Source organism: Peromyscus eremicus, chromosome 11 (genome assembly GCF_949786415.1).
Source record: "Peromyscus eremicus chromosome 11, PerEre_H2_v1, whole genome shotgun sequence".
Lineage (NCBI taxonomy): Eukaryota > Metazoa > Chordata > Mammalia > Rodentia > Cricetidae > Peromyscus > Peromyscus eremicus.
The window spans coordinates 39027231-39054366 of NC_081427.1; the positions used below are offsets into that span (position 1 = coordinate 39027231).

The following is a 27136-nucleotide window of genomic DNA, read 5'->3' on the forward strand; positions in this document are numbered from 1 at the left end:
AAAAAAAAAAGGAGCCCTCAGTACTTGAATGCATTGTTGTTCAATGTAAAAATGATTTAAAATATTTAAACCTACACCTTGGTGAAGTGAAGAGACATTTTCATAACCCATTTTCAAAAGAAGCCTTTGGTAGTAACAACTCAAACAGGTCAAAAACATTAAGTTATCTCAAAGCACATTTTTTTTTTTTACATTATACTTTCTAACAAAGTAAACAAGAATCAAATGCTGAAGTTCTCCAGTTTGAATTATAAAGGAAAAGTAGCTAAAGAGCTTTTCCAATGGTCACCAAGTTCCACTCTTAACAGAGATCAACAGGATGAATGTTAAGACTGATTGGCACAGGGCTGGGCCCCCTCCCCTTTTTTCTTCTTCAGTGGATGATATCTCTAAAAGAGCTTCTTTTTTTTGTTTTTTTTTTTGTTTTTCGAGACAGGGTTTCTCTGTGTAGCTTTGTGCCTTTCCTAGATCTCGGCGCTGTAGACCAGGCTGGCCTCGAACTCACAGAGATCTGCCTGCCTCTGCCTCCCGAGTGCTGGGATTAAAGACGTGCGCCACCACCGCCCTGCCATTTTTTTTTTTAATGCCCTTTTTTAATTCTAGAAAAGGGAAAGGAAGCTGGGCAGGAGGGCTGCATGCCTTTAATCCCGGCACTCAGGGGGCAGAAGCAGGCAGATCTCAAATTAGAGGCCAGCCTGGTCTACTGAGCGAGTTTCAGGACAGCCAGGGACACACAAAGAAACCCTGTCTTGAAAAACCAAAAGGAAAAAAAAAATGGAAAGGAAACAAAATTGAAAATGATCAAGTCTGGGTCTCCTTCCACCCTACTCCCCAATCACTGATCCTAGGGTGTACCTCAAAGAGTGACCAAAAAAATAAATAATAAATAAATAAAAACAAAAACAAAAGCCAAGGGCAGGACATTGAAAAGGCCCTGCGTTGGTTGTCCAACTCCTGCTCCTCGGTGTTGGTGTGCTCAGTCAGGGCAGGTCCTCCCACCCCACCTCTGGCTCATTCTCAAAGACCCAGTGTGAAAATGTGCTGACAGAGGCTTCGGGAATCGCAAGCATGAGACAGAAGCGAAAGGAGAGGAAACACGAGTCGGGCGATTCACTGAAGAAAGCAGCAGGAACTTGTCGAGATGTTCTCCAGGTAATGAGACACATCTCTCGAATGCCAAGGAAAGTAGGCTAAACGACTGTTCTTTTAACACGCCTTTCGGGTACATGTCTCAAGGCTGGTGTCACAGAGGCGCAGGAGGGGCTACCCCTCCTTCATGATCACACTAGCACCGAACATAATTAAAACTAATCCTTTTACCTGCCTACATTTCTTACAAGCAGCCTGTCTAGTGCATACATTAAAAAGGTCTGGATGCTTTGCACCAACAAGATTCAATCAGTACCTTCACATCGGGGTGGGGTGGGGTGGGGGTGGGGGATACAAGTCCAAACAACATCAGCTCATTCACTTCTCTAAAACATTCAGCAATTTTAAAAGGCTTAGGAAACACGGGGCATAATGGTGTATCAAAATGACAAGCCTTCATCAGACACACAACAGCCAAATTTGCTTACCTGGAGCTTTGAGAGGTAGCCAAGACACGCAAACGCCACAGAAGGAAAGCGTATGCCATGACTTGCATTAAGAACAGGCTTAGAAACGGAGTGTTCGCAAACCAGCCGAGGTACTCCATACCACACACCCAAGGGTAGAGGGGGGACCAGAGCAAAAAAAACCAGAAAACCCTCTCTTAGAACTAGGTGATACAATTATAACCCAGCTCCAAAAAGGATTACCTGTAACCTGCCCAAGGGTGATGCAGAGGTCAGGGTGACACTAGCCTCACACGACACTGTGAAAGTCTTGACTTAGGTGCCAGAGAAAACACACTTCACCTTGGCTCACCTATCGGCGACAAAAGTTTCCCTATACAGCCTCATTTATCTCTCTATAATCTATTGCAGATAGGACAAAACAGTAACTCAATAAATTAAACTGTGCTTCAATGACTAGCCTCAGAGTTTTCATTTAGACATCACAAGCCTTCACAGGAAAGTGCCCATCATCTCCACCAACCATTTGTTTCCACTGCTTTCTTGTGGTTCGTGGGGGTGACTTTGGTGTAGGCACCACCTACTGCATTGGTGTGTTTAGGTGTGTCATGTGATGCTTGCTTGCTATCTATCTGCACAGCATGCCTTGGTTCCCGCTCAGCTCATGCCTGTGGCTGGCCGGAGAGAGGAAGTGGGTACCACTCACTCTCTATCCTTTGGCCTGGACTCAATCCATCCTTCTGAGTTCGTTTCACATATGTATGCTTCCCAGCCTTCCTAGCTCATGTCACCAACACACCACCACCACACTGCCATGCAAATACAAGACGTCCATGCTTTCGGAGTCGGCCAGGTATTCTTTGCCTACTCAACCAGGCTGAGCACATGTGTGCACTTCCCTGTAAAAGCCTCGTCTCAGCAACGGACCGGGCTAAGTAAATACACTTAAGAGCCCTCTCACTCTTGAAGTCAGATCACCTTCTCCTTTGATTGGGGTGCTCGAGCTTCCCTCCAGCAGTCCCCCAGTTGGGACTGATCACCCTGGCCCATCTTCCACAAGAACTCTGGTTAGCCAGAATCCACTTTACTCCTGGTGTTTCCCCTTGGTAATTTTCTACCCATCATGCCCTGCACGGCTTGCTGGTTATACATTCCTACCAGTTCATACTGAATGTGAAATTTAACATACTGTCTCCCTGTCAGCAAGACCCTTTTGCAGTGGTCCACCACCTGTTGCTATGATGCTGAGCAGCTGTCCTTACGGTCCCTTTGGTTGGTTGGTTGCTTTGGTTTTTCGAGACAGGGTCTTTCTGAGTAGTTTTGGTGCCTGTCCTGGATCTCGCTTTGTAGACCAGGCTAGCCTCGAACTCAGAGATCCACCTACCTCTGCCTTCTGAGTGCTGGGATTAAAGGCATATGCCACCACTGCCTGGCACCCTTATGATCTTTTAACAAGTATTATGGACTAAATATTTCTTTTAAAAGTAGCCTCAAATCACATAAATTCCCTCCCTGATCTCCTGACTTTAGTAACTGAGACTCCTTGGCAAACTTCAAGCCAGACACTTTAAACCACGTACGCATAAAAATCAAGTGAGTGGAGCCTGGCGGATCTCTGTGAGTTCGAGGCCAGCCTGGGCTACCAAGTGAGTTCCAGGAAAGGCGCAAAGCTACACAGAGAAACCCTGTCTCGAAAAACCGAAAAAAAAAAAAAATCAAGTGAGCGAAAGGCAGCTGTCAAGAAAGTCAAGGGGATAAGAGATTTCTCACACAGCATAAAACCTGGGCATTCTGAAAGTCATAGGGATGATTCTCCCCAAGCCCCGCCTTTTTTTTTTTTTTTTTTTTTTTTTTTGCCTGAGTTTAATGATTCTTGATCCTTTAAGAGCCTTACTGTTTAACTTGTTTTTAGGCAGAAAGACTAAAAGAGGACCCTCCCATACCCCAGAAGAATCAAGGAACAAACTCTGTGTGTGTGTGTGTGTGTGTGTGTGTGTGTGTGTGTGTGTGTGTGTGTGTGTGTGAGAGAGAGAGAGAGAGAGAGAGAGAGAGAGAGAGAGAGAGAGAGAGAGAGAGAAAGAGACAGAGAGAGAGGGAGGGAGAATCTATGTCCTTATTCTCTTTCCTTAAACCTGCAACTATGACACAGAGGGATGGGTGCCGTGGAATAATGCTTTTGTACACTGGTTTAATAAAACGCTGATTGGCCAGTAGCCAGGCAGGAAGTATAGGTGGGACAAGCAGACGAGGAGAATTCTGGGAAGAGAAAGGCTGAATCAGGAGATGCCAGTCCGCCGTCCAGGGGCATCAAGTAACGGCACACAGGTAAAGCCACGGAACACATGGCAACACACAGATTAACAGAGATGGGCTGAATTTAAACGTAAGAGCTAGTCAGAGGTAGGCCTGAGCTAATGGCCGAGCAGTTTTAATTAATATATGCTTCTGAGTGATTATTTTATAAGCTGCTGCAGGGTCCGTGGGGCTGGACAGGACCGGAAAAAACTTCAGCTACAGATGGGGGTGGGGCTGACAATCAGCGGACTCTGAAAAGATTCTCCTGGGTTACTTCAGATGGGCCCCTTGTAATCATAAGTCTTTAAACAGGGAAGTAGGTGGGGAAAGGCACAAAATGGACACCCCACTCCTTAGAGCCTCCAAAAAGGAACCACATAATTTTATCCGGGTGAGAACCGATTGCTGACCTCGAACTCCTCAAAACAATAATGAATATGCTCTGCTTTCAACTCTTAAATATAAGGCAGTATGTCTGCTGCATGAGCAATAGGAAACACATGTAAGTGAAATGCTTAAAAAAAAATCAACAAAGATAAGTATTAAGTATCTTTTAAGATACGTATTAAGTATCTATTAAGATACGTAAGGCCATTTTAAAGGAAGTTACTGCTAAACTAGTTGGAAGGGAAGGTGTGAGGTCTTCTTTTTTTCCTTTATTTAATTAATTGATTAATTAATTATTTATTTATTTTTGAGACAGGGTCTCACTATTTAGCCCTGACTGTCCTCAAACTCCCTACATAGACCAGGTTTGCCTGGAACTCACAGAGATTTGCCTGCCCCTGCTTCCTGGGTACTGGAATTAAAAGTATGTACCACAATGCCTGGATGTTTTCCCCCCTTTTTTCAACGTTTTTAAAGTTCAAACTAATACTCAAAATATCACCTTTCCTGGATGAAATCAACAACAATAAAAGTCTTAACAATCAACAACAAAAGTCTTAACACGTTTCTAATTTAAGACCGACATATGAGAAGTCGCAGAGAAGCTGCCGTTTCCCGCTCTACGGCTAGGACCGTCATAGATAATTTCCCAGCCTCTACTGTGGCTTCAGGTGGTTCTCTGTTGTCCACCGATATCCAGCCAACATCTTTCCCAAATACCTTGAAGATCACTGTAGGTTGTTTTCTCTTTACCACCTGGGCTCATCTTAAACTACTAAATCCAGAGCAAGACAGTGCTCGCTCCTGCTCTTGCTTGGGCGCTCTCCCCAGCCCCCATCTCCCTCCCTCCTTCCCTCTTCCTCTTTCCCATCTCTCCCCACTCACACATACATACTTGTTACAAACCTCAGAGGACACAATTTAGCATTTAATATCAACCACCCAGAAACAAACTCATCCCCAGTCAAACAGAATGAGAAGCTTAAATACATTCCAAACATGTAACTTCTCATCACATCACTATCAGCGGCAAGGACAGAGCAGCTAGCAAGGATAGGATCTTTACAAATGAACTGCCTGGCATGGAAACTCCCTTTCTTATCCATTAGAAGAGATTCCTGACTGACACCATTTCTTTCCTTAGGCGCAAATGGAACAACTGTAATAATATCCTGTTCCTATTTCCTAATGAGTGTGAAATGATAGCAAATATCCTATGATTAACATACCCGGCTGCAGGAAATTATAGTTTTTGGTAATCTTACACAAGCCTCTGTTTCTTGGTAATGCTGACTACTGAACATCATTTTAATCATTGGAACGAACCATCAGATATTTTGGTACACAAATGAATGCTTCCCAGAACTGTTTGTGGACGTGAAGTTTCCAACAGTCCCCAACGAGGAAGAAAGTGCCGAGTGCCTCTTCACCTCCGGAAAGCCGCCTGGCTGCAGCAGTTTGAAAGAGCTCACTTACTTAGAAGTTACAAACTTCCCCAGGATGAGGAGGAAGTCACGCCATGAACTCAGCGACAGCCCCAAGTACTGTTTCCCTAATGTCTACATCGGTAAAGCCTCACACAGCGCTCAGCCACACAATTTAGTGCTTGTTTTTAATAGGATAGTCCTATAAAATCCCCAAACCTGGAAGCTGCTACCGAGACAACACTACAAAGTTGAGTGAGTGATAAAAAGACTAGCAAGTAAAGTACAAGTGATTTTCACTGTAGGAGAGAAAAATCGACATCTATGTTTGTAAAATATTACCAAACCACAAAATGTCCCACTGTGACAATTCTAATACTAACAGTGATGGAGAAAAGAAAACAAAACCACACACTGGACGCACATGACTAGCATCTATGCCAGATTCCACTCTATCCCAGGATTCCCACAGGAGGCCTGCAGGAATTCTGGACTGCCCAGGGTTTCACTTCTCTCTCTCTCTCTCTCTCTCTCTCTCAACCCTTCTGGGAACCTAACCTCTAACTGTCAAGAGTGAGAAAGGCTTTTGGCGACAGGTATCGCTCTGAATTGCTCATCAGAACCTGTGGTACCTACATCTGAATTTCTATCAATCATTTAGTTGGCATTTAAACTAACTCCAGGCTGTAGCCTTCTTAGAACCTTGATAAATTAATTTACCCAATGCCGCATCCACACACTCCAACTTGCTGATAATGATAATAAAATTACAAGCTTTGTGATCTTCCTCCTCATATTTCCATGCAGATTAAAAGATTTAAAACCTGAAAGTTTTCCTTGGTATTGTTAATTCCATGGTCATGGAATTTACATGCTTTTTAATTAAAGCACGGGTTCTCACCATCTTGCCCATTTTAAGGCAAGCAGAACTCTAGCAGTTGACACTTAAAATGCTCGAGTAAACGTGGCTTGTACACTTTTTTCATGGAGGAACGGGGGGGGGGGGGGGGGGGGGGGAGTCGCATACTGATGATTACCCTTGCTGTCAATTCCCATGTACTTTTGACAAACCTGCTGTGGACTCAGTACTCAGAGCCCTCACTTGGCCAAGTCTCTGGCAAGCATGTCTGAAATATCACTGCATTTAATCTTTACAATCCCTTGAGAGGACCACAAGTTAATCAGGCCCCTGTGAAGGTTCCTGTTGCCAAAAGAAACTGCTTGCCCAAGCTTTGCAACTACCAAGAGCTAGGATTTGAACACAGGTTTCCATCTACTTCCAGAATAACGATGGTGGTGGTGGCTGCAGCGGCCACTGTGGCAGGGGACGGTTGCTTTATACTGCCTCCCTTCCACCCCACCCTGCCCCGGGGAAACCCAGGGAGGATAAGAAGCTAGTCTACCATTTTTTCTTCCAAACAAAAAAGAGTTTAGGGCCTGTGCCTGCAATTCTAATACATGCCCCCCCCCCCCCAAAGTGCTGCCTCCTCACCGGCGCGCCCATCTTCCATTGCAGAGCAAGTCTTTGATGACTGGTGTGCAATCCTGCAGAACTGGGGCCGTACTTTGAACTCCAATACCTGTGTCCCACTCAGAAAGTGCTATCTGACACCCTGTATGTGACCAGTACTCAACAAGTCTTATTTGAGTGCACCATGGTTAACTGAAGTCTTGCTATGCAGAACTGACGGAGGAAAGCCATGCTCCTCTCCTCCAGGCATTTCTGCTCGAAGGTGCCTCTGGAAACAGTAACTAGACGTACACGGGGAGAGCTATTAGACTTCCCTATCACCTTCCTCAAATTCATCGTTTTCTGGGGGAGAAGAGGGGCAGCCTCGGCTGTCTCTATCTAGCAGAGCGGACTGGTTTGTCTGCTGTCTCGTCCCCCCCGCCTATTTGCTTGGGCTACCCTCCTACTTCCACCACTACCATTTGTTCTTTGGCCCAATCTAGACGACGTCAAATTAGTGGACTTGGCAACGTTCCAGTGAGGCTCTTAAAGTGCCAGAGCTCTGCCTTAAAGGCTTAGTCACTGGGCTATCAGCACTATGGCACTAGTGTGTGTGTGTGTGGGGGGGGGGGGTTGGACCTGTTATCGAACATGGAGGTCATGACCTGTACTCCAAGTCAAGTCTCACACATTCTCAATAAGCCAATGAAAAGGCCAAAATAAAAGTGGGAAGCACAAAAAGGAGATTTACTGAATGTGGCCACACTGGGAAAAAGGGCAAAGAGATGCAGCAGCTGCCCCAAGCCCATGGGGTTTTGAAATGAGATAAAATCCAAATGGAGACTAGGCAGGTCTAAGCAGTATGGTCAAAATGTGGGCCTGCCCTCCACTGACCCATCTTACCACAGTTTCAGTTTCATCTTGCAAGGTGGTCTGACAAGTTGTTGGGAATGTGTGAAATCCCTTTCAGGGAGACAGGGTCCCCCTCTGGCCGGTGCCCTTTCCTCCTCCCAACGTGAGATCCCTGGGGAAATTCCCATTTCCTTGTGATCCTTTGTTTCCACAGTCTGATAGTCTGACTGAGAAACACAGTGTGCCTTTAGAGTATCTTCATTTCTGAGAGACCGGTTACAGGCCGAGTGGTCACAAAGCACACCCACTGAAAGGGACCTGGGACTCTGGTCCCTAGCTCACTTGGCTTCCCAGCTACCACCAGCTCGGCAGGGGTGTTCTGTCAGATTCCTCACTGTGTTACTTCTAGATCTCTGTGACCAAAATCCCTAAGAGAACAATGTAAGAGGGCAAGGTGTGCGTAGGTTCATGGCTTCAGAGTATGGTACATGGTAGCAGGGAAGGTGTGGTATCTGGAACACTCCATCCACCGCCACGGGAGTGGGAGGGATGATTTGGTCACAGGGTATACTGGCAAGTCAAGGGAGACCAGAACCAGGGGCAAGTATAACCGAGGGACTCACTTCCACCGCTCAGGCCCGACCTCCTCAGGTCTCCACAGCACCACAATCTGGGGACCAGGCATTCAATCCTGAGCTTGTGGGGGCACGTTTTGGATTCCAATTCAAATATCTATCTCAATATAAGCCCCAAATAGTAGAGCCAAGAGACCATGCACAGAAACCACTGAAAATATGAACCAAGATAAACCTTTCCCCCCTTCAGACGAATTTCCTCTGGTATTCTGCCCCAGCAACAGAGAGCGAACAGAAGAATAAATAAACAATAGGAGTAATAATCAAACTTTACAATGATCATGAGCTATATAATTTACATACAGTTGCAAGATATACAGGGGTAAGGAGCAAAGTCCAGTCCTTAAAATAACCAGGGCCCCTTTACAACTACAGCTTAGAGAGGTTGCCCGCAGGATCCTGAGCTGACACTCTTCATTCATTTGATCAACAATGATTGGCTGCTCCCTCATCCCGAGAGGGAGGCACTGAAGGTAACAGGAAGACATGCTCTCTGCCCTCATGGAAGCTAGAGTCCAGAGAGGAAGTCACACAGTAAGTGGGGGGAATCACACAAATTGATAGTTCGATATTGACAGCGAGAAAGGCCTGTGAACCTTGAGAAAGTTGAACAGATCATCTATCAATTATACTTCCAAAAGCTGGGGGAAATGTCTGACGAAGGTAACCCAACTTCGATGGGAAGCCTGGGGTAGGGCGGGGCTGCCTTAGCTGAAAGTGGAAATTATCAGACAGAGAATACGGGGACCAGTTTGTCTGAGGAGCCAAAGGGCTTGATTTTCTGCAGAAATCGAAAAGCCCAATACGACGAGGAGGAGCCATAAGTGAAGTGGAAAATGGGAACAAGAGAAAGGTACAGGAAGCCCAATACAGAAACGCACCTACACCGAGCAGCTTCTGGCCCACAAGGATAGGCTACAATGCTTCTATGGAGCATTTCAGATGCAGAATTCTGATATTTAACAACTAACTCCACTCATCAAACACTAAGCCATTCAAAAGTACATACTGATATTGAAAATTCGTAATGGCAGACATTTGGAATTCGAATGGCCCGTCTGATCCAATTGGCCTCAGCCTTCATGGAAGGAAAGGGAGATCCACACCCAGGACTGTACACGCTGTACCTCCATTGCTGATCACCCACGCTCCACAGAGAGATGCCTTGATCTTCCGGAAGAGGAGGCCAACGCCACATGACAAACAGACCGTGAAAAGGGATCCAAAGCCATTGACAGCAGCGACACACTCCTAACCCCCACTCCTTCAGAGTGTGACTGTGCCAGTCCCCTGGGCACGCAAGAGGAGAATAAGACAGCATGCATCTACAACATCCACTATGACCCCACAATGTTACCTCTTCCTAGAAACAGGAAAGGTGCAGGCTCTAATCAGAGACCATGTGTGCTTCTGTTCAGGACCACTGTCCAGGGAAATGCTCACCTGACATCTATCCTTCGGGCCAGATTGCTTGTCGGCGAAGAAAAGAAGAGGAAGGCTTCTGAGCCAAGTGGCAAGTTGAAGACCTGCCCCTGAAACTGCACCACAATGATTTTAAAAGAGGTAACTTTCAGATAGTTCTTCAAATGTTGCAGGCGCTTGGACGTCAGATCCAGCTACAGTCATCAGGCCAACAGGGCACGGAGGACTAGGCAGTAACCTCATCACACAGTCTAAACAAGCAGAGTGGGGAAGTGAACTCCAAATGGCTCCTACAGAACGGATGAGAAGCTCAGCGAGGAGCAGATCGAGGTTCCAGAAGCCGATGGACACAGTGCTAAAAACAGACTAGCTCAAAGCCCTTTGAAGAAGGGACTGGATTTCAGGACCCCCTCCCCGACTTCATGGAGCCAGGTGACGGCCCAGCCACCAAAGACTTCACATCTTTTCCCTGAGAAGCTCAAACAAGGTCTCACATCTCGGCTCCCTCAGGCACAAGTTACAAAGCACACAGAAGAACGAAGTGAGGCTGGAGTGCAGGGCACACACAGTCCAGCACTATCCACAGGTGCCTCCGGAGTCCTGACTTCCACGATTATCCTCCTAACACGGGGGCTTGAAAGACTCTTGTGTGGACCATCTGGCCAGCCTAAGAGAGATCACCTGAAGAGCTGATTATTGAGAACTCCTCCAATAAAAGACCTAATACTCTTGAATGTAAGTAGACAAGCAAGGATTGCCAGACATCTGAGAAAAACTATTAAAAAATCACAGAAAAAAAAATATAATAGCTCAGAGTAAGCAGAGATAGAGCAGGTAAGTTTAGATACATGTATTTTCAAAGTCTAAAGTTAAAAGTCATAGAGACGGGGCATCCAGTTCTCAGCAGAGTGCTCTCCTGGCGTGCGTAAGAGCCAGTATTGAACGGGCATGGTGACACAAGCCTGTAATCCTAGCACTTGGAAGGTGGAGGTCAGCGGTTCAGAAATTCAAGGGCCAGAGTCTCCAAAGAAAGTCACTAGGTAGCAGAGAGATGGCCCACAAGTTCAGACAACCGGCTGCTCTTGCAGAGGACCCAGGTTCAGTCCCCAACACCCACATGGTGGCTCACAACACGTTGTCACTCCGGTCCCAGGGAGATCTAACCACCCTCCTCTGACCTCTGAGGGTGCCAGGCAAGCACGTGGTACGTGACATGCATGCAGGCAAACGCTCAGCTGCATAAAGAACTAAACATTTTCCCCTGTCTCAAACAAACAAACAAATAAATAAACAAATAAACGTTTTCTGAAGTTAAATAAATAAAATACATGGCACCCATGAAAGAAAATCACCAGTGGGATATCATAAAACAAGCAGAAAAAGAGTGGGAAACAGAAATTTGAAATACAACAAAAGGCTCAAATTTCAAGGGGGAAAATCTCCCAGAAAATAGGACATAGCTGAAAAACACAAAATGAAAGCATCAAAAATTAAGGATTGCTATAGGAGATGGAGGGGAAATGGGGGAAATCCCAAGACGATGTGGCGGAATTTAGGATTTGGGTTTTCTCCACCAAAGCACAGCGTGGAATGTCAGGAAATGGCAGCTGCCGACCACCATTAAAACAAACAAAGTCCTGCCAACACCACGAAAGCTGGGGACAAAGGCGGTGAGGACAAACTCGGGTGGTTCCTCTAGATGCCACGCTAGAGACAGAAAAACAAATGGCACCACTGCCTTTGAAATCGTGAGGGAAAATAATGCCCAACCCAGGACTCCGTACCAACTAAGCCATCAATCACGAGCCTGATAAGAAAGGTCTCAAAATCGTGACCTCCAGTGCACCCTGGGGTGACGAAGAAAGAAGACCTGGATGCCAGCAGACCTCACAGGAGAAAGAGGTCCCCCACATGGCAATTCAGGGGCCGCCATGGATGACAGCCACACAGCCCAGGGCAGCAATCAGCCCAGAAAAGGTGCACACCCAGGGGTTCTGGAAGAAGTGTCACTAACGTCAAGATTTGTACAACTGTGTGTGGGGAGTGGGGGAGCAAAATGAAAAAAAAAAATTAGTTACCTAGAAGCTAAGCAAATAACAAAACATCACAATAATTCATGCCAATGAAAATCAAATCGAATGGGGAAGCATCAGCGTAGTATATAGCAGACGGCAACCATGTCTAACGTTTTTAAAGTTACACAGCAGTGTGGAGACTCAGCTCTACCCAAATCCACAGCCTCAGCCATCCTGGGAGTCTTGAGGGGAAGAAGGTCAGAGAGGAAAAAAAGCCGTTTGCTGGGGAGGAAAGAGTTAATCTTCCTTTCAAAGCAGGGGACCACTGCGGACAGCAGGAGAAAGGACAGAAGTAGAGACATGAGCATACACTGACCAGGAGGACAGCAATAAATAAAAACAAAACCAACCAAATAGTTGAAAAGGGAGAAAGAAAATCAGAGAAGGAAGTGAGAACTGGGATTCACAGCTGACTTTTACGTGTTCTATGAAATTATTTGACGTTTTAAATATATATTGACATATGGCTCTGATTTTAATTTATTTATTTTTATTTTATGTGCATTGGGGTTTTGCCATGGGTGTCGGGTCCCCTGGATCTGGAATTACAGACAGTTGTGAGCTGCCATGTGGGTGCTGGGAATTAAACCCGGGTCCTCTGGAAGAGCAGTCAGTGCTCTTAACCATTGAGTCATCTCTCCAGCCCATGGCTCTGACTTAAAAAAAAAAAAACAAAAAAAAACCAAACAAACAAAAAAAAACCTCTATAATATAGAAGGCAAGAGATATGGAATAAAATTCAGTATACACTCATGTATCCATTTATATGTTTATGAAATCATTAGAAAAATATGCATGTCTGTATTTTGTAGCACAGCAATATAATTCTTCTCAAAAGAGTATCTTGAGGTTTTTCATACTTGAAAGAATATTTAATGAAAAGAAATCACTCACCTCAAGTCATTTTTAGTACCTAGACACTGGCCAGACACACTATATAAAAAAATTAATTTGTGAACAGGTATTTGCAAAGTCAACATTCTTCCCCGGCCTTTGAAACTGGCAGCCTAATTTTTTATCTGTTATTAATTCATAACTACCTCATCCCTCCAAGTAGACAGCTACCTTTTTCTTAAGTCACATTTTTCTCTTGAAATTATAAAAAATACAGTGAGTTAGAAGATTACAGAGTACTAATTAGAATATCAGAATAACTCAGGAGACAGTCATTTAAAACTATAAAAGGGAACAAGGGGTAGAAATCAAGTAATTTGTTCTTTGTGTCTTAATATTTTCCTGGAGTATAATATCAGAATTTTATTCCTTTATGTCTTCCATGTGAGCTGAAAGGCAAAAGTGCAAACACAAGAAGCTTAACTCACGAAGCGCTTTTCTTTGCTCTGATGTAACTTTACCTGTAGGAAATGGCTGAATATATCTGCTTCAAAATGTCTACTAAGATTTTGTGACAGAGGCATCAGCACCATAAAATTCTCCAGTCAAATGAAAATTCTTTCTTTCATGAACTATGATCCCCTCAGTAAAGCAGAGTGTTTATACTAGTAATAATATATATTAGGAAGTAGATACCTAGAATGTAATATCTAGTATTACCTGCTTTATTGGAATCTTCTCTTACTTTCCAACCAATTTTAATACATTCCTGGAAATCTGTTAACTTAACAATATTGACTTGAAGACACTAATAGGTTATTTCCAAAAAAAAAAAAAAAATGTTAACTATACTAAAATATACTGTTAATAGGTTATCAAGACACAGCACTGTAAAATGTCATCATAAAACTCAAATCTACCTGCAATATTCCATCCTCAGATAATTTCTCTCACGGTGATGGACAATGGTATATGGCAAACCCTCTGAGATCTTAAAATTAAAGGGCATTAGTTACCCCAGTGCCCTTTGGGGTAACTAATGAGGACATGGGGACTTTGATTTTGCAAAGGATATTTTGTTGCTGTTTGAATCAACTAATTCTCAAGGGTTTCCAACAACCATGAAGATTTTTTTTTTTTACAAGTAGAAACATCTTACAATTGAAAATAACTCTAAATGCATATTGTCCAACGCCTTTTCCTTGCACGTGCAAGTGTGACAGAGAAGTGAATTAAAATGACAACCCATGGTTAGTTCAGAGACTTCTAGAAACCAATTCAGTGGCCTTTCTGCAATAATTCATGACGCAATCTGCAAACGAGCAGAATTACTATGGAGACTTGTATCGACAAAAATGAAAACAGACATATTTTAAGGTTTATTTTTTTAGTCATCTATATAATCACACATAAGGGGGTCTTCTATCTTGACACAAAGTCAAACGAAAAATTTCCTTTATGTTCAAAAGACAAGACTACGCGACTGTAGACATTACTGAATCTGAAACACATTTCCAGGTTTTTTTGGGTTTGGGGGTTTTTTGTTTAGTTTTGTTTTCTTTTTGCTCCTATCCAGTTAGTGACTGGTTTAGAGCGCACACAGAACAGCATGCCTCTGCAGAGCTGGTGCTGTGTCAACTTTCTCTCAGTCCCACAGGCCACGGGGCATCACGTCTGGAGTAAGAGAAGAAGGAGGAAGAGGAGGCAAAGGAGGAGACAGGGTTAGGGAGGCGAGGGGGTGGGCGGTGGCGGCAGCAGCTGCTCCGTTAACGGTGTTGAATAAGTAGGACCTCGGAGCTCTAAGATCTACCAGGAGACTATTCACTGATTGAAGACCTGACAACTTCCCTCCCCTACAATCCAGGAAGTCATCCAAGACCAAAGGGCCAGTGTCAGTTTTAGATAACATTTCAATGCTGAAGCACTTTTACAGTCTCATCTTACTATTACTAGAAATGCCTCTTTTTAAATAATTTCAATACATTTAGGTGTGGGAGGGCCGGTGCAGGAGTGCATGCACCTGTGCATTCCTTGCCACACACCTGGAGGTCACATGACAATTTGCAGGAGGCAGTTCTCTCTTTCCACTACTGGTGTCCCAAGGATCCAACTCAGGTCATCAGGATTGGTGGCAAGAGATCTGGATTACTAGTTGATTCTACTAAGAATGTGTTTGGCTGCAAGTAAAATAAAATTCACTCTATAGTATTTTCAATGAGGTACAAACAAATTTAAAGGAATAGAGATTGTATACAGCGTTCCCCCCACCCCCCCCCCCCCCCCCGCGCGCACACAAACAAATAATATATACATACACACATACATATGCACAACAGTCATGTAGGCCATATATTCATACAGGATTTGAGGCAGTATAGTCTCAGTTAATACCCAATTGTCAGCTTAAAAGCAGACAGACACACTCAATACCTAGCAAAAAGGCAAAGCTGTGTCCCAATAGCAACGTACAGAAAGACACAATCAGTCTGTGTGTTATAATTTGCCAGTCACTGGATTAATAATAATACCAACCTCTGGTTTAAATCAACGGGACTTAAAAGATGCTAGCTCTCCCTCCCTTCCCCTCCAGGTAGTAAGAAAGCTATCTAGCTGGTCTAAATGCTGTAGCCATATTCAAACAGAGAAAACTACAAAGGAGAGACGGGGTAAGGGATCTGAGTAAGCCAACTACATGGGTCCCTCTTCACAAAAGAGCAAAAGTTTTCCCCGAACCCCCAAGTAGGCTCCTCCTTCTCATATGAGATTATGGCTCAGAACCAAGAGCACAGCCACACTTGGCTGTGAGGAAGACTGTGGGTACCTTCAAGTTACACAACACAGGGTCTAAGTAGTTTAGACGGGTGCATAACTCAGCTGCTCCTTTTAGACACACTGCAGCCTTGGCAAGAAGGGAGAAATGGCCATTGTGTATACATTTACCAGTGTGTGTTCCACTGGGCTCTGTATTTTATATTTTCCCCAGGGGTATAATCTGATGCATAAAATGAAATGTGCTGTCTTAGCTTTGAACTAATTAGTCAAATGGAGACAGAGCAAGCCAAAGTGAATTTAGTGGAGCGGGGCATACCTATAAAGGAGTATCTATCATTAGCCATGTAAAAATCAAATAAGAGATGGGGAACGGTGCTCCCGACAACTTCGAATACTTAACCTATCCATACTGCTGTTTCTACAACTAGAAAAACGAGGTTGTTAAATGAGACGCCCTCTAAGGTCCCCTAAAGCTCTAACATCCTGTGCTTCCTTTAAATATGTCATCTGATGAAGTAAACAAGGTATAAAGTGTACTGTCAAAACTCCCTTCTAAAAATAGTAAGCCCGAATTACCACGCGGAGAAGTCCCAGAGAGAAAAATCTTAAACTAAAGGGGGGGAAAAAGAGTTTTACTTAAATAACTTTTCACACTTTGCTCAAAAGGCTAGCATTCCATTCCACCCTTCCAATTTCCAACAGAACACACGTGTAAGAAGGGTAGTTAATGTTTTAAAAACACTATAAATGTGTCTTGTAAAATTTATACTGTTTCTTACAATGAATTTTAAATAGTTTTCAAGTCCAACATGGTAGGTGTTGTAGCTGGCCACGGGTCGGACATCCCTCCGCTAACAACAGTGACGAGTCCATGGGAAGGTAAGGCAGCCGCACGTCATTAGCTGTGCTTGGAGACCCCCTTGCACGATCGCCCTGCTAGAATGCACTACGAGTCCACCAAAACGCGGGTGCAGATCACTGGGCATCCAGAAGAAATATGCTTGGCAAAGGGAATAAAAATGAGTAGCCCCACAGGGTAAGTAAAATGGAGAAAGAGAAAAATACTAAGAGAAAAAAACAGGTTTGGAAGAAAAAAATTTGTTCAGCATATTTTCCCCCCCCTGGGAAATCATGTAAGTTTACAACCATATAAGAGAGGTAATCAAGTTCTTTCCAAAAAATTGGTCATAACTCATGTTAAAAAACGAAGTGGGAGGTGGGGCGGGAAGAAGAGGAGGGGAGGGGAACCATGGTGTGGATGCAAAATAAATAAATTAATTTAAAAAATAAACTGATTACATAATAAATAAACAAGTGAAGTTAAATCCTAATATTCAGAGGAATCAACGCAGGCGGAAAAAAATGTAACTTAGGACATATAACTTAAAGATCTGAACGGGAGCGAAGCTGAAAAGCCATTATTTCCTTATCCTGGAGGGGAGCATGTTGCAGAAAGACTGAACTTGAACACCAATGACAACATCTCTGATACAGCTGATAAAGTACTTACGGTTACATTCAAACGCACATACGAGAAGTATTTAAAGACAAGCCAGGATAACAGTCTAGCCAACGGTGACTGCCTGGCCAGGGCCAGAAAGTTAGAAAGCAGCAAGAAAAAGCCCCAAGGAGACCAGAGCAGGCTGCCAGGGAGCCCTTACCCCTCCCTGCATTCAGTAATGGATACCACTTTGCTTTGCTACAGCCCAGAGAAGAGGTAGGATGCCCTTTGAATGAGAGAGAACTCCACCCCGTATCTCCATCCTGACACATCAGAAGGGTCAGCAAGGGCTTCCCCAAACGCCAGGTCTCGGAGCAATGAAAGAACTTGCTTTGAAACTCGCAGCCTTCACCACCCACCACCCACCACCACCCACCACCACCACCACCACCACCACCACCACCACCACCCCCCCAGTCAGCTCCCTCCATACTCTCTGCCCTGGCCTCAGAATTTTCATCAACACTCCCCGCCCCCGGCCTCCCTGCCATTCGTCATTTACACGAATGTACAATAAGAGAAAAACACATTTCCAGGCGTGCCTCAGCATGTTCAGGATGGGATGACCCTCACTCCTCAAACTGCGTCGGATGGAAAAGTGCAAAGGCTTTCTTTCCCTGGGACCCAAGTATAAAAAAACTGGCGCTGTCTGTCTAAGTTCGGCCTGACATGTCCTGAACACGCCATGTGGCATTTGCACCCTCCCGGCTTCGTAGTGTCGATGATTGAACGCTGCAGAGGATTGGGGTCTTATTTATTTATTTATTTATTTTGAACCCCCCCCTGTGTCTCTCACTTTCCTCGAAGAAACCTGTGACTCTCGGGAGAGCATAGTAGCTGTGACCCCACACTGGAAGGAGGTATGATCAAAGGCAGCCTAGGCAGACTTGGGAAAACATTTCCACCGAGAATGGACATACTGCCTGTGAAAAGGTTATTCCCACCGCGTTGGGACAGCAGATCACATTACTCAGGAGTAACAACATGAAAGGGAAAATCTGGCCACAGTCACCCACATACATGTTTTTCTTTCCAACAAGGGCAAATGGGAGACACCAGCCACAGCAGAACATCCTTCTTATCACTCACGGGGCGGGGGTGGGGAGGGGTATGGCGGGAAGAGTGCCTCTCCCTAATCAATACAGACACTGAGCTTCAGCCACTGTTTAATTCCTTTTATATTTTTCTTTTCATTCAGAAACAGCTCACATTCACTAAGACTTTTCTGTCTTAAACTTTTTTTTTTTTTTTTTTTTAAATCCAAGCAATCACAAGCTATATTCTGTGGAAGACAAAATAACTTTGGAGGCGTAAATCTTAATGTCAATGACAGGAAGGCTTTGGTGAACCATTACCATAAATCTGACAAACGCTAATTTGATGGGTGGCTGTATCTGTCTGCTGCACGGCCAGTCTAGACGGTCTATTGAGAAATCTTAAAACACAACTGTTTGTTCCCTGTGACACCATCTGGATATGGCAATAAGCGCCGACCCAGCGCCATTCACACATGGATCAAAGCACATGCTAATGCTATCATGAAGTCATACACATAAAAAATTCAATCTGAGAACTCGGAGCAATTTTCCTAAGTCTTCAGTGAAGAAACCCCAGACTTAGTGAGACTCAGAGCTAAGTGTGTGAAGGGGGGGGGGGGGGTGGAGAGGGGGAAGGAACCGAATATTTAATGAGCTTGGCTTCCAGAGGAATGTTAGGCCACCCATTGTATTGGAAAAAGGCTCATGTCACACTTCAGTCATGGTACCCGTCAGGGTGCCCCTTTACAAAAATTGATCTGAGGACCTTTGTAATTACCTGTTTCAGCAGAGGGAGGAGGGTGGATTCAGGATGAGAAATAAAAGATGGAATCCAAGGTATAAATCGATCATTATATCATATTCGTCTGAACGGGCGGAAATGTTCAATACTGCAAGCATTATGAAAAATCTTTCTCATTAAACTTACTGTGGCTCTAGATCAAAGAATCAAGGGCCTCCTATTGAACTCCTTCAAATATTACAAACATAATAGCAGGTCTGGCTGTGCATAAACTAGAAACAAAGCCCCCGCCCCCACCCCACCCTGTGCACCCTTATCCTGTAGCTAGCTGGAGAGGAACACTCCCCATGAAATCTACGTTACAGATCAAACACTAAGAATCCCAACATTCTATAAAGTAGCAATGAATTAAGATTTGAATTGGACGGCAATTTCAGAAATGTTAGTCTTCTTTTACAACTTTAAGGTACGCTTTAAAACCCATCACTCAACAGCACCTTGTCCATTGCAGATCACAGAGGCACTATTCAATTCTCGCCATCTTGGTATGGAAACTTCCCAGGAAGAAAGGAAGTTGTTACTGCACCAGCGTTTCAACCCACTGTGTAGCACCCCCAGGAAGTTTGAGGCTTGCATTTCCTGGCTTGCTGACATCATCTCCCATCAGAATCTGATGGGGGGGGGGGGGCATGACAAAAAGCACCTTAAGAATATGCTATTATTATACTCATCTCTGTCTGCTAGAAGACAATAAATCTGTTATGTCCCGATTTCATTCATTTGGCCTAAGTCACACAAATACCCACCAGCATATTTTATTTTATAGCAATCATAATAGGTGTGTCTACATTATGTGTGTATGGACGTGCACAAACACACGCATTTGACAACATTAACTGTCAAAATGCATTATCCATGCCACAGGAGGCGAGTTACACAGCAAAACCGGTGAGGAATTACATGCTTTGTCCGTCAGAGACTGTGGTTTATGCAGCAGATTGCGAGCTTACGCAGTTACTATAGATTTACCCACACAAACTCAGCCTAAAACAGGAACTTCAGCGGATCCCTTTCTGCTCCACGATGGGCAGGAGCTTCATCTCCTGCAAGTATACCTCCTGGAATATGCAGAGGGCACACGAGAAAACAGTCATGTTGCATTCTTGCTTCTAAAATGTCTTAAGTTTTTAAAAAGGCCAGATCAAGTCTATAATTTTACAGCTATGACTCAGTAAATAAATGTGAGAACAGGAGATTAACGTTTGCAGGCATTTTCTTAAAATTCAAATCAATTTCCAAGGAAGACATCTCCCAAAGTATTTCCTAACACAAAATACTTCAAATGGAATATTAATAACATAACGCTTTTGTTTCTTAGCAAAAAGTGGGGGGGGGGGATCTACCAATTTTAACATCCCATCCAATATGGAGTCTCCCCTAAAGAATCTTAAAATAAGAAAAGTTCTTGGTACACCAACTGCCAATCAACTGTACAAGTTTCCAATTTAAATGACAATGTTTTTATTATATGTCCAACCTAAACCACAGAGTCCATTACTACAACATAATCTGGATCACAAAGAAAGCCAGAAGAGCAGCTTGTTTCTCTGAACAACGTAATTCCTGAGAGACCTGCAAAAACCCAACATAAGAACATAACCCACCTCTTCCAAGGACAGACAGCTCTTGTCCTAACTTCCAAAGAAATAAAAACTGCACAGATATGAGCTAGCTTAGTCTACAAGTTAATTATACACTAAGATTTCTTAGCAGAACTAAGAAGTATTCCATTTGCATGATTCACCATAATGATTAGGTGGTACTCTAGGGAGAGTTAAGATAAAAATACTGATCTAAAATAACTGGGAAATCATAGTCATTCTTGTTAAGCATTTTACATATTTATATAGACTGACTGTTTTTGCAAATATAATTAAACATCTCTGTGCTGCTCCCCTATTACACGGACTAAATTGCAACTGATAATCATGTTGTCTACCAATAATGGCTTCCTTTCAGGCTGTGGTTGTAATTCTGTAAGTTTAAAAGGGGGAAAAAAAATCACCCAAACATTGCTTAATGTAGCTAATCAGGCATTTTCAAAATTAGACTGTAATGAAACGCGCTTGCAGGGCTTTAGAAAGTCCTGGAGTGGAACTGTACTGCCATCTACTGGCTGCCGCCCAACAGTGCCAGCATCTAACAGGACCAGTGTATCTAAGGGCAGCTTCCTAACTGCATCTTACCACAGGAATCCATCCTAAGGGAGACAGCACCACAGATGCCAGAGAGAAATCAGAAAACTCAGATCTGACTTTGCAAGAGAAAGATATCATTTTCCCAACCACTATTCCAGAGCATGACTTTATTTGCTGGCTTTGAAATGTGAAAGTATAATGGTCCACAATCTAAGTATTTTCTACCATTAACAACCCACCAAGAGGTTCCTGTACCGATGAAATGATCATGCCTAGACAGTTCTTTCCAATCTCAAAAGTGTGTCCCTCAGACAGATCTCGCTTCTGAGGAAAACAGCAAAAACCAGCATAAGTCCGCAATAAGCACCTATAGATATGTTCATTCATGCACCAATCAAAACAAATCGTGTTGCCCTCTAGGAATCACTTTATCCAGAGTACCCTTTGGGCCAAACCTGGCTGTGGGCTCATGTTACAGCATTTAATCCCCTCCGGGAGAAAGCATTTGGGGAAGTCATAAGATACAGTGGTGTTGTAAGTTTGAATGAACTGACTGAAAATCTACATGTACAGAAAAGACTACGATGGTCTCACCAGAAGGAGTCTTTGCACCCTTCAGTGGCTGCTTCACAGGAGTTCAAACAATTATTTTTAAGTAGCTTACAAGCAGATGTCAAGAGTGGGAAATACAACAAGACTCTCTCATTTTTCAAATTTATTTACTTTTATTTTATGGACACTGGTGTTTTGTCTGCAGGTATGTCTGTCTAGGGACATCGGATCCCCTGAAACAGGTGTTATAGACCGTTGTGAGCTGCCAGGCGGGTTCTGGGAATCGAACCTGGGTCCTCTGAAAGAGCGGTCTGTGCTTTCAACTGCTGAGCCATCTCTCCAGCCCCACTACAAGACTCTTTAGTGTCAGTGGAGCTGCTATCCCAGCTGAAGACCACAGATCTGTCTGCAGACCTCTATGTGAATACATGGCGCTGCAGTCCATTACGGCTCACAGTATACATGCTGCAATTATGGGCTATATGTGTTAACACCTTGGACAAAACCACTACCACTGGCTGCTTTTGGGTTTTGCATTTTTTAAACAATAATCTGGAAAAAAAACAGATTACAGACAGAAAACATTTAAATGACAGAATTTTTAAAAGGGATTTAGTCTCCACTAACATAGCCCTTTTAGGCCACATAATTGAAGAACTCTAAAGAACCACAAAATAAACTGAAAATCCCAGACATAAAGAGATCCACTTATTAATTAAAAGCAGCCCTCTTTCGCTATTAAAATAAGGTTGGCCATGCATACGTTATTGCTGTCACAGTCTCACATGAGGCAGTATTCAAAACACATAAAAGTGAAGTTGAATAGTTCTCTATGTTCGGAGTAGAGTTAAGTCATGTCTGCTTGCACAAAACTGTTTTTGCACGGCTGCGACAGCGAGAGGATGAGAGAAAGGAGGAGGAAAAAGCACCAAGTCTCAAATTCACCGCTCCTCTTTGGGTAGGGGGTGTTGTGGCCAACGTGAGGTGAACCAGAAAATGCCTGATACTTTCTCTGTTGTAAAAACTGGAACCAGAAATTAAGACAATCACCACAAAAGAAAGAGGCAGGGAACTAATTTTAAAAATTACGTATCAATTAAATACAAATTCTTTGGAGACTTTGTTGTAAGTCTGAGTTTTGGTTTTGAATCTATGAAGTATGTATCGGACTGGTTTAATCTATGAGAAAAGACAATGGTCACCACCAAAAAAGAAGGAAAGAGAGAGAGAAAAAGAAACACTAGGCACTGTTAACATTTTACACTGTAGTTTGACAATAATCACATTAGAAACTTTGTGGTCCTAAAGTTCATTGTTCATATTAGGTGTCCTTTAAAGCTATGGATGACCAGACAGTAAAATCAGGGACTAAACCAAAAAAGGGAAAAATCTGTCCTTCTGTATTTACATCATCTCTTCTCGGCGTGAATGAGCCACTGCGTCCCAGGGGGAAAGACAGGCAGCAACTCCTAACTGAACGCCAAGGTCTGCCAGAAGTCTCAGGCTTAAACACAGAAAAGAAACGCATTTCCAGAACAGATTTGAAACCAAGCTCCTGACTTGATAAAGCACCTATCTCTCCACAGCCGTGCACAGTTATTTCTATTTTGGAGACGACACGGGACCACAGAGTGACCTGTTACCTCCCCTGTGTACACATGTGTGGCTGGCGACAGGTGAAAGGGTTTATTAGCAAGGACCACGGAAGCTTAGAAACTGACCCAGCTCATGACCACAGTTTCTCTTTCCATTCTCTCACAAACTGCATTTGCTTTTCCTTTGCTACGGAGGGAAGATGCAAAGGGAAGATTCCCCAGGAGACGGACAGCTTCCCAGGTGTGGAATCTGCCACTGTTGACGGCTTCCTGGCAGGTGTTCGACAGGTTTCATTACCTGAAAAAAACTCTAACACAGGACGACCCCCATAGGGAGGCGTTTCACTGCAGCAGCAGCAGCAGCAGCAGCAGCAGCAGCAGCAGCAGCAGCAGCAGCGGTACCTTCCCACCATGCCTTGCAGTAGCCTGGACGCCCGGGAGCCTCCGGAGCACAGTCGGAACAGCGTGTCCTCACTCTGTTTACTTGAAGACCTGTTTTCTAACTCAATTAAATAGCAAGTACCATTTAATCTCTCTCTCAAACCAGCGAGGGCCCCCAGATGAGACAACACACATCACAGAATTTATTATTCTTGGTTGCGCTTCGGGAACCAAGGGTGAGGAGTAAACTGGAAGACCAGCCTGAGCAGCCTGTGCCTGGGTTAGAGCCGCAGCACAGCCGCAGTCCTGGCATGGGGATAAATAAATTCAAAGTGGGATCAGTAGACAGGTTTCTTTCTTTCTTTTTAATTCTAAATAAGACTCTGGAATTTAAAGCAGGGGGTCAGGGATGTGACACCGCCCCTCCGTCCATCTAATACTTTGTTTCTACTGAAAACCTAATTTCCTCCCCCAGATCGCTTTACCATACGTGAGAAAAGAACTTCCACTTTTAACCTTTAATCTGGATCACACAGTTCGGGTATATATGAACATCCTGTGTTCACTTTTAATTTTCTCCTTCTTGTAGCGTTAAGGCTCCAAATGCTCACAAGGGTTATGGTACAGTCGTGGAAGTCAGGAGACAGGGTGGTGGAAATGATGTCATCATGATCCTGCTGCTTTAGTGTGCTTTCTTTACAAGGGGCTTTCCTGGGAAGGTGTCCAGGGCCCAGGCCGAAGGCGAAACGCACCTTGATGCAACAGAGGAGGCTGACTTCACTGTAAATGAAACTCAAACTTGCATTCCAGCCCAGCCTGAGAGCATGCCTTCACGCTCTGGGGGGACCTGTCTCTTCCCTTCTTTCTTTCAGACTCTACAATAGAGAAAGCACTCGAGGTGCATGTCCCCCCTCGATAGGGAATCTATGCTCACCCAGCTTCTATGAAGTTAATGAGACTCGAACTGGTTCAAGAAAAAAAAGGGTATCTAAAATCTTACTCTTTCTAAGCATGAATTTCATACAAAGAACTAGATAGAAACAAGCCACATTTTATAAGAATACCAAATTTCTGTCAAGCTCAGAACAGGAACTCCCCCTCCAAACAAACAAACAGCAAATCATGAAAGCCTAGAAACATGTTTGGCAGAAACGGAAGAAACGGAGGCAGGAGAGAGAAAAAGAGGAAGAAAAGAAGGGGAGGGGAGGGGGGGGGAGGGGAAGCAGAGGGGAATACTAGGGGACAAGTAGTAAAAAGGAGCCAAAGTGAAATGAATGATGAATCCTGAAAGGACAAGAAAACACTTCCCTTGAACGTCAGGGACTCTCACACTCCGGAGAGATACACCTCAGTTACACGAGCTGGCCACTGAACAAAAAAAGAAATTCCAGAGACAGCAAAATGAAACCAGTCCCTGGTATACGATTCAAATAAGCCCCACCAATCATCTTCACCTAAAGATTTAAAAATCAAGGGTGGTAACAAAATGACCTCATGCTTCAGGAAGCGCCCTATGGCTCTCCAGGTTAGCCCTTGGCTTAGCCAAGAGTTTGGCTGGATCCCAGTATGTGGAAAACAAGACACAAAACAAAAGGTATCTGGGCCACCTATTTGGACAGGATGGTGTTCCAATGAGGTCATCATCACATTCCAGGAGTTTCTCGCCTCAGCTACCACTGGCAGCCCTGGGTCAGCAACAAACCAGAACACGGCTTGTTAATCAAGCAGGAAAAGTCATTACCTTTTCAGGGACTGAAACATCTGTGTTGCTGAAGGTAGGGGATGGCTAAGCCAGGAGGGGGGTTACATACTCCTTCATTCCCAGCCACTGACCCCCTCAGTCCACCTAAGAGGAGGAGGAGTTTCAAGTGCAGAGCGCCAGGGAGAGATGGGAAAGTCCTGATTTCTAGCTTGGGACTGGGTGTAATTCAGGACAGAGGACAAGTCACTTGGGAGTTAACTGGCCTTCCTACATCTTTTTATCACCAGGCAATGACTCCACACAGTAAAAAGTCTTCTATCATCTCTTCCTGAAGAAACAGTAGAGCATCGAAACAAGCAAAACAATCTACCAGGTTTACAGTATCAGGAGTAAATTCCATCCTGTGGAGCAGCCGCAAAGCCAATCAAGAGTGTTGGTGTCCTCCACCACCACCAAGAGTCCTGCCGCCACGGCACCAGTGAGCACATCTTGCCTGGCAAGTCAGTATAAAGCAGGCATGGCCCAGTACCAGATAAGACCATTGGTGTCTTTTTTTTAATACCAGAAATCTGCAGAGAACCTTCCAGAATTATGAAAGCTAGCCAGCAATGAGTTTCCTGGTCAGGTCAAGATTGACTTCTCTGTATCTTGTATGTGGTGTCTTAGGCAACAGTCTTTACCATCTACTTAGGGTGGGTAACCAAGAGCAATGCCAATAGCCTGTACGGTTCTGGGTGTCTCTGGGGCCTCTCTAATAACTTGTAGGGAGGTGACCGTGCCTGGCGCTGAGATTTGCATTTGATAGCCCCTGTCTTCTGGGAGCAGCGTTAAATGTGGGTACTTCCATTCAAACCTCTTTTTTCAAAGAAAAACAAAAGCAGCCGGGCGGTGGTGGCGCACACCTGTAATCCCAGCACTCGGGAGGCAGAGGCAGGTGGATCTCTGTGAGTTCGAGGCCAGCCTGGTCTACAGAGCTAGTCCAGGACAGGCTCCAAAGCTACAGAGAAACCCTGTCTGGAAAAACAAAAACAAAAAAAAAAAAAGCAACTGTATTTCTAATTAGCTTACAAATCCTAAGTCTTCTTCGCACACCCAAATGTTCATGTTGTCAAACTATCTTCTAAACACTTAATCTATAGATCGATCTGTGCTGTTCTCCAACCCTTGCTGTGCAGTATTAGTGGAAGATGTGTTACATTTGTTTACACTGTGGAACATTTGTCTAATGATGCCAAGACGTGTTGCATTCTTTTATGTTGCGTTTGTTTAACCATGTGAAGCTGTGTTACTTTGACTGTCTAAAACACCTGATTGGTCTAATAAAGAACTGAATGGTCAATAGCTAGGCAAGAAAGTACAGGCAGGGCTTCCAGGCAAAGAGAATAAACAGAAGGAGAAAAAGAGAAGACGGAGGAACGAGAAAAGGAGGAGGAGGACTCCCGAGGCCAGCTACCCAGCAAGCCATGGAGTAAGAAGTAAAGAACGGTATACACAACCGAGAAAGGTAAAAGCCCAGAGGCAAAAGGTCGACAGGATCATTTAAGAAAAGCTGGCTAGAAACAAGCCAAGCTAAGGCCAGACATTCATAAGCAACAGTAAGTCTCAGTCTATTTATTTGGGAGCTGGGTAGAGGGCCCCCGCCAAAGAGAAAAGAGTAAACAAACAAACAAATAAAAACCAACAACAAGCCCTGGTCAGAGAAGCTTACTGTAGTGGTGAATGCAAC

The 27136-nt window shown here is 44.1% G+C and overlaps 1 protein-coding gene across 4 annotated transcripts in view; it reads right to left on the reverse strand.

The window, feature by feature from the left end:
• The window catches only part of Arl15 (ADP ribosylation factor like GTPase 15), a 385180-nt gene that overhangs the window by 278322 nt on the left and 79722 nt on the right, over positions 1–27136 (reverse strand). Inside the window, exon 1 of one of the 4 annotated variants that reach the window (XM_059276703.1) lies at positions 9727–9899. The exons of the other annotated variants lie outside the window; for them this stretch is intronic. Within the exon in view, the coding sequence (XP_059132686.1) occupies positions 9727–9732 (6 nt within the window). The 5' untranslated portion in view covers positions 9733–9899. Of the gene's footprint in view, positions 1–9726; positions 9900–27136 lie in introns of those variants that run through there. 4 annotated transcript variants of the gene reach the window in all.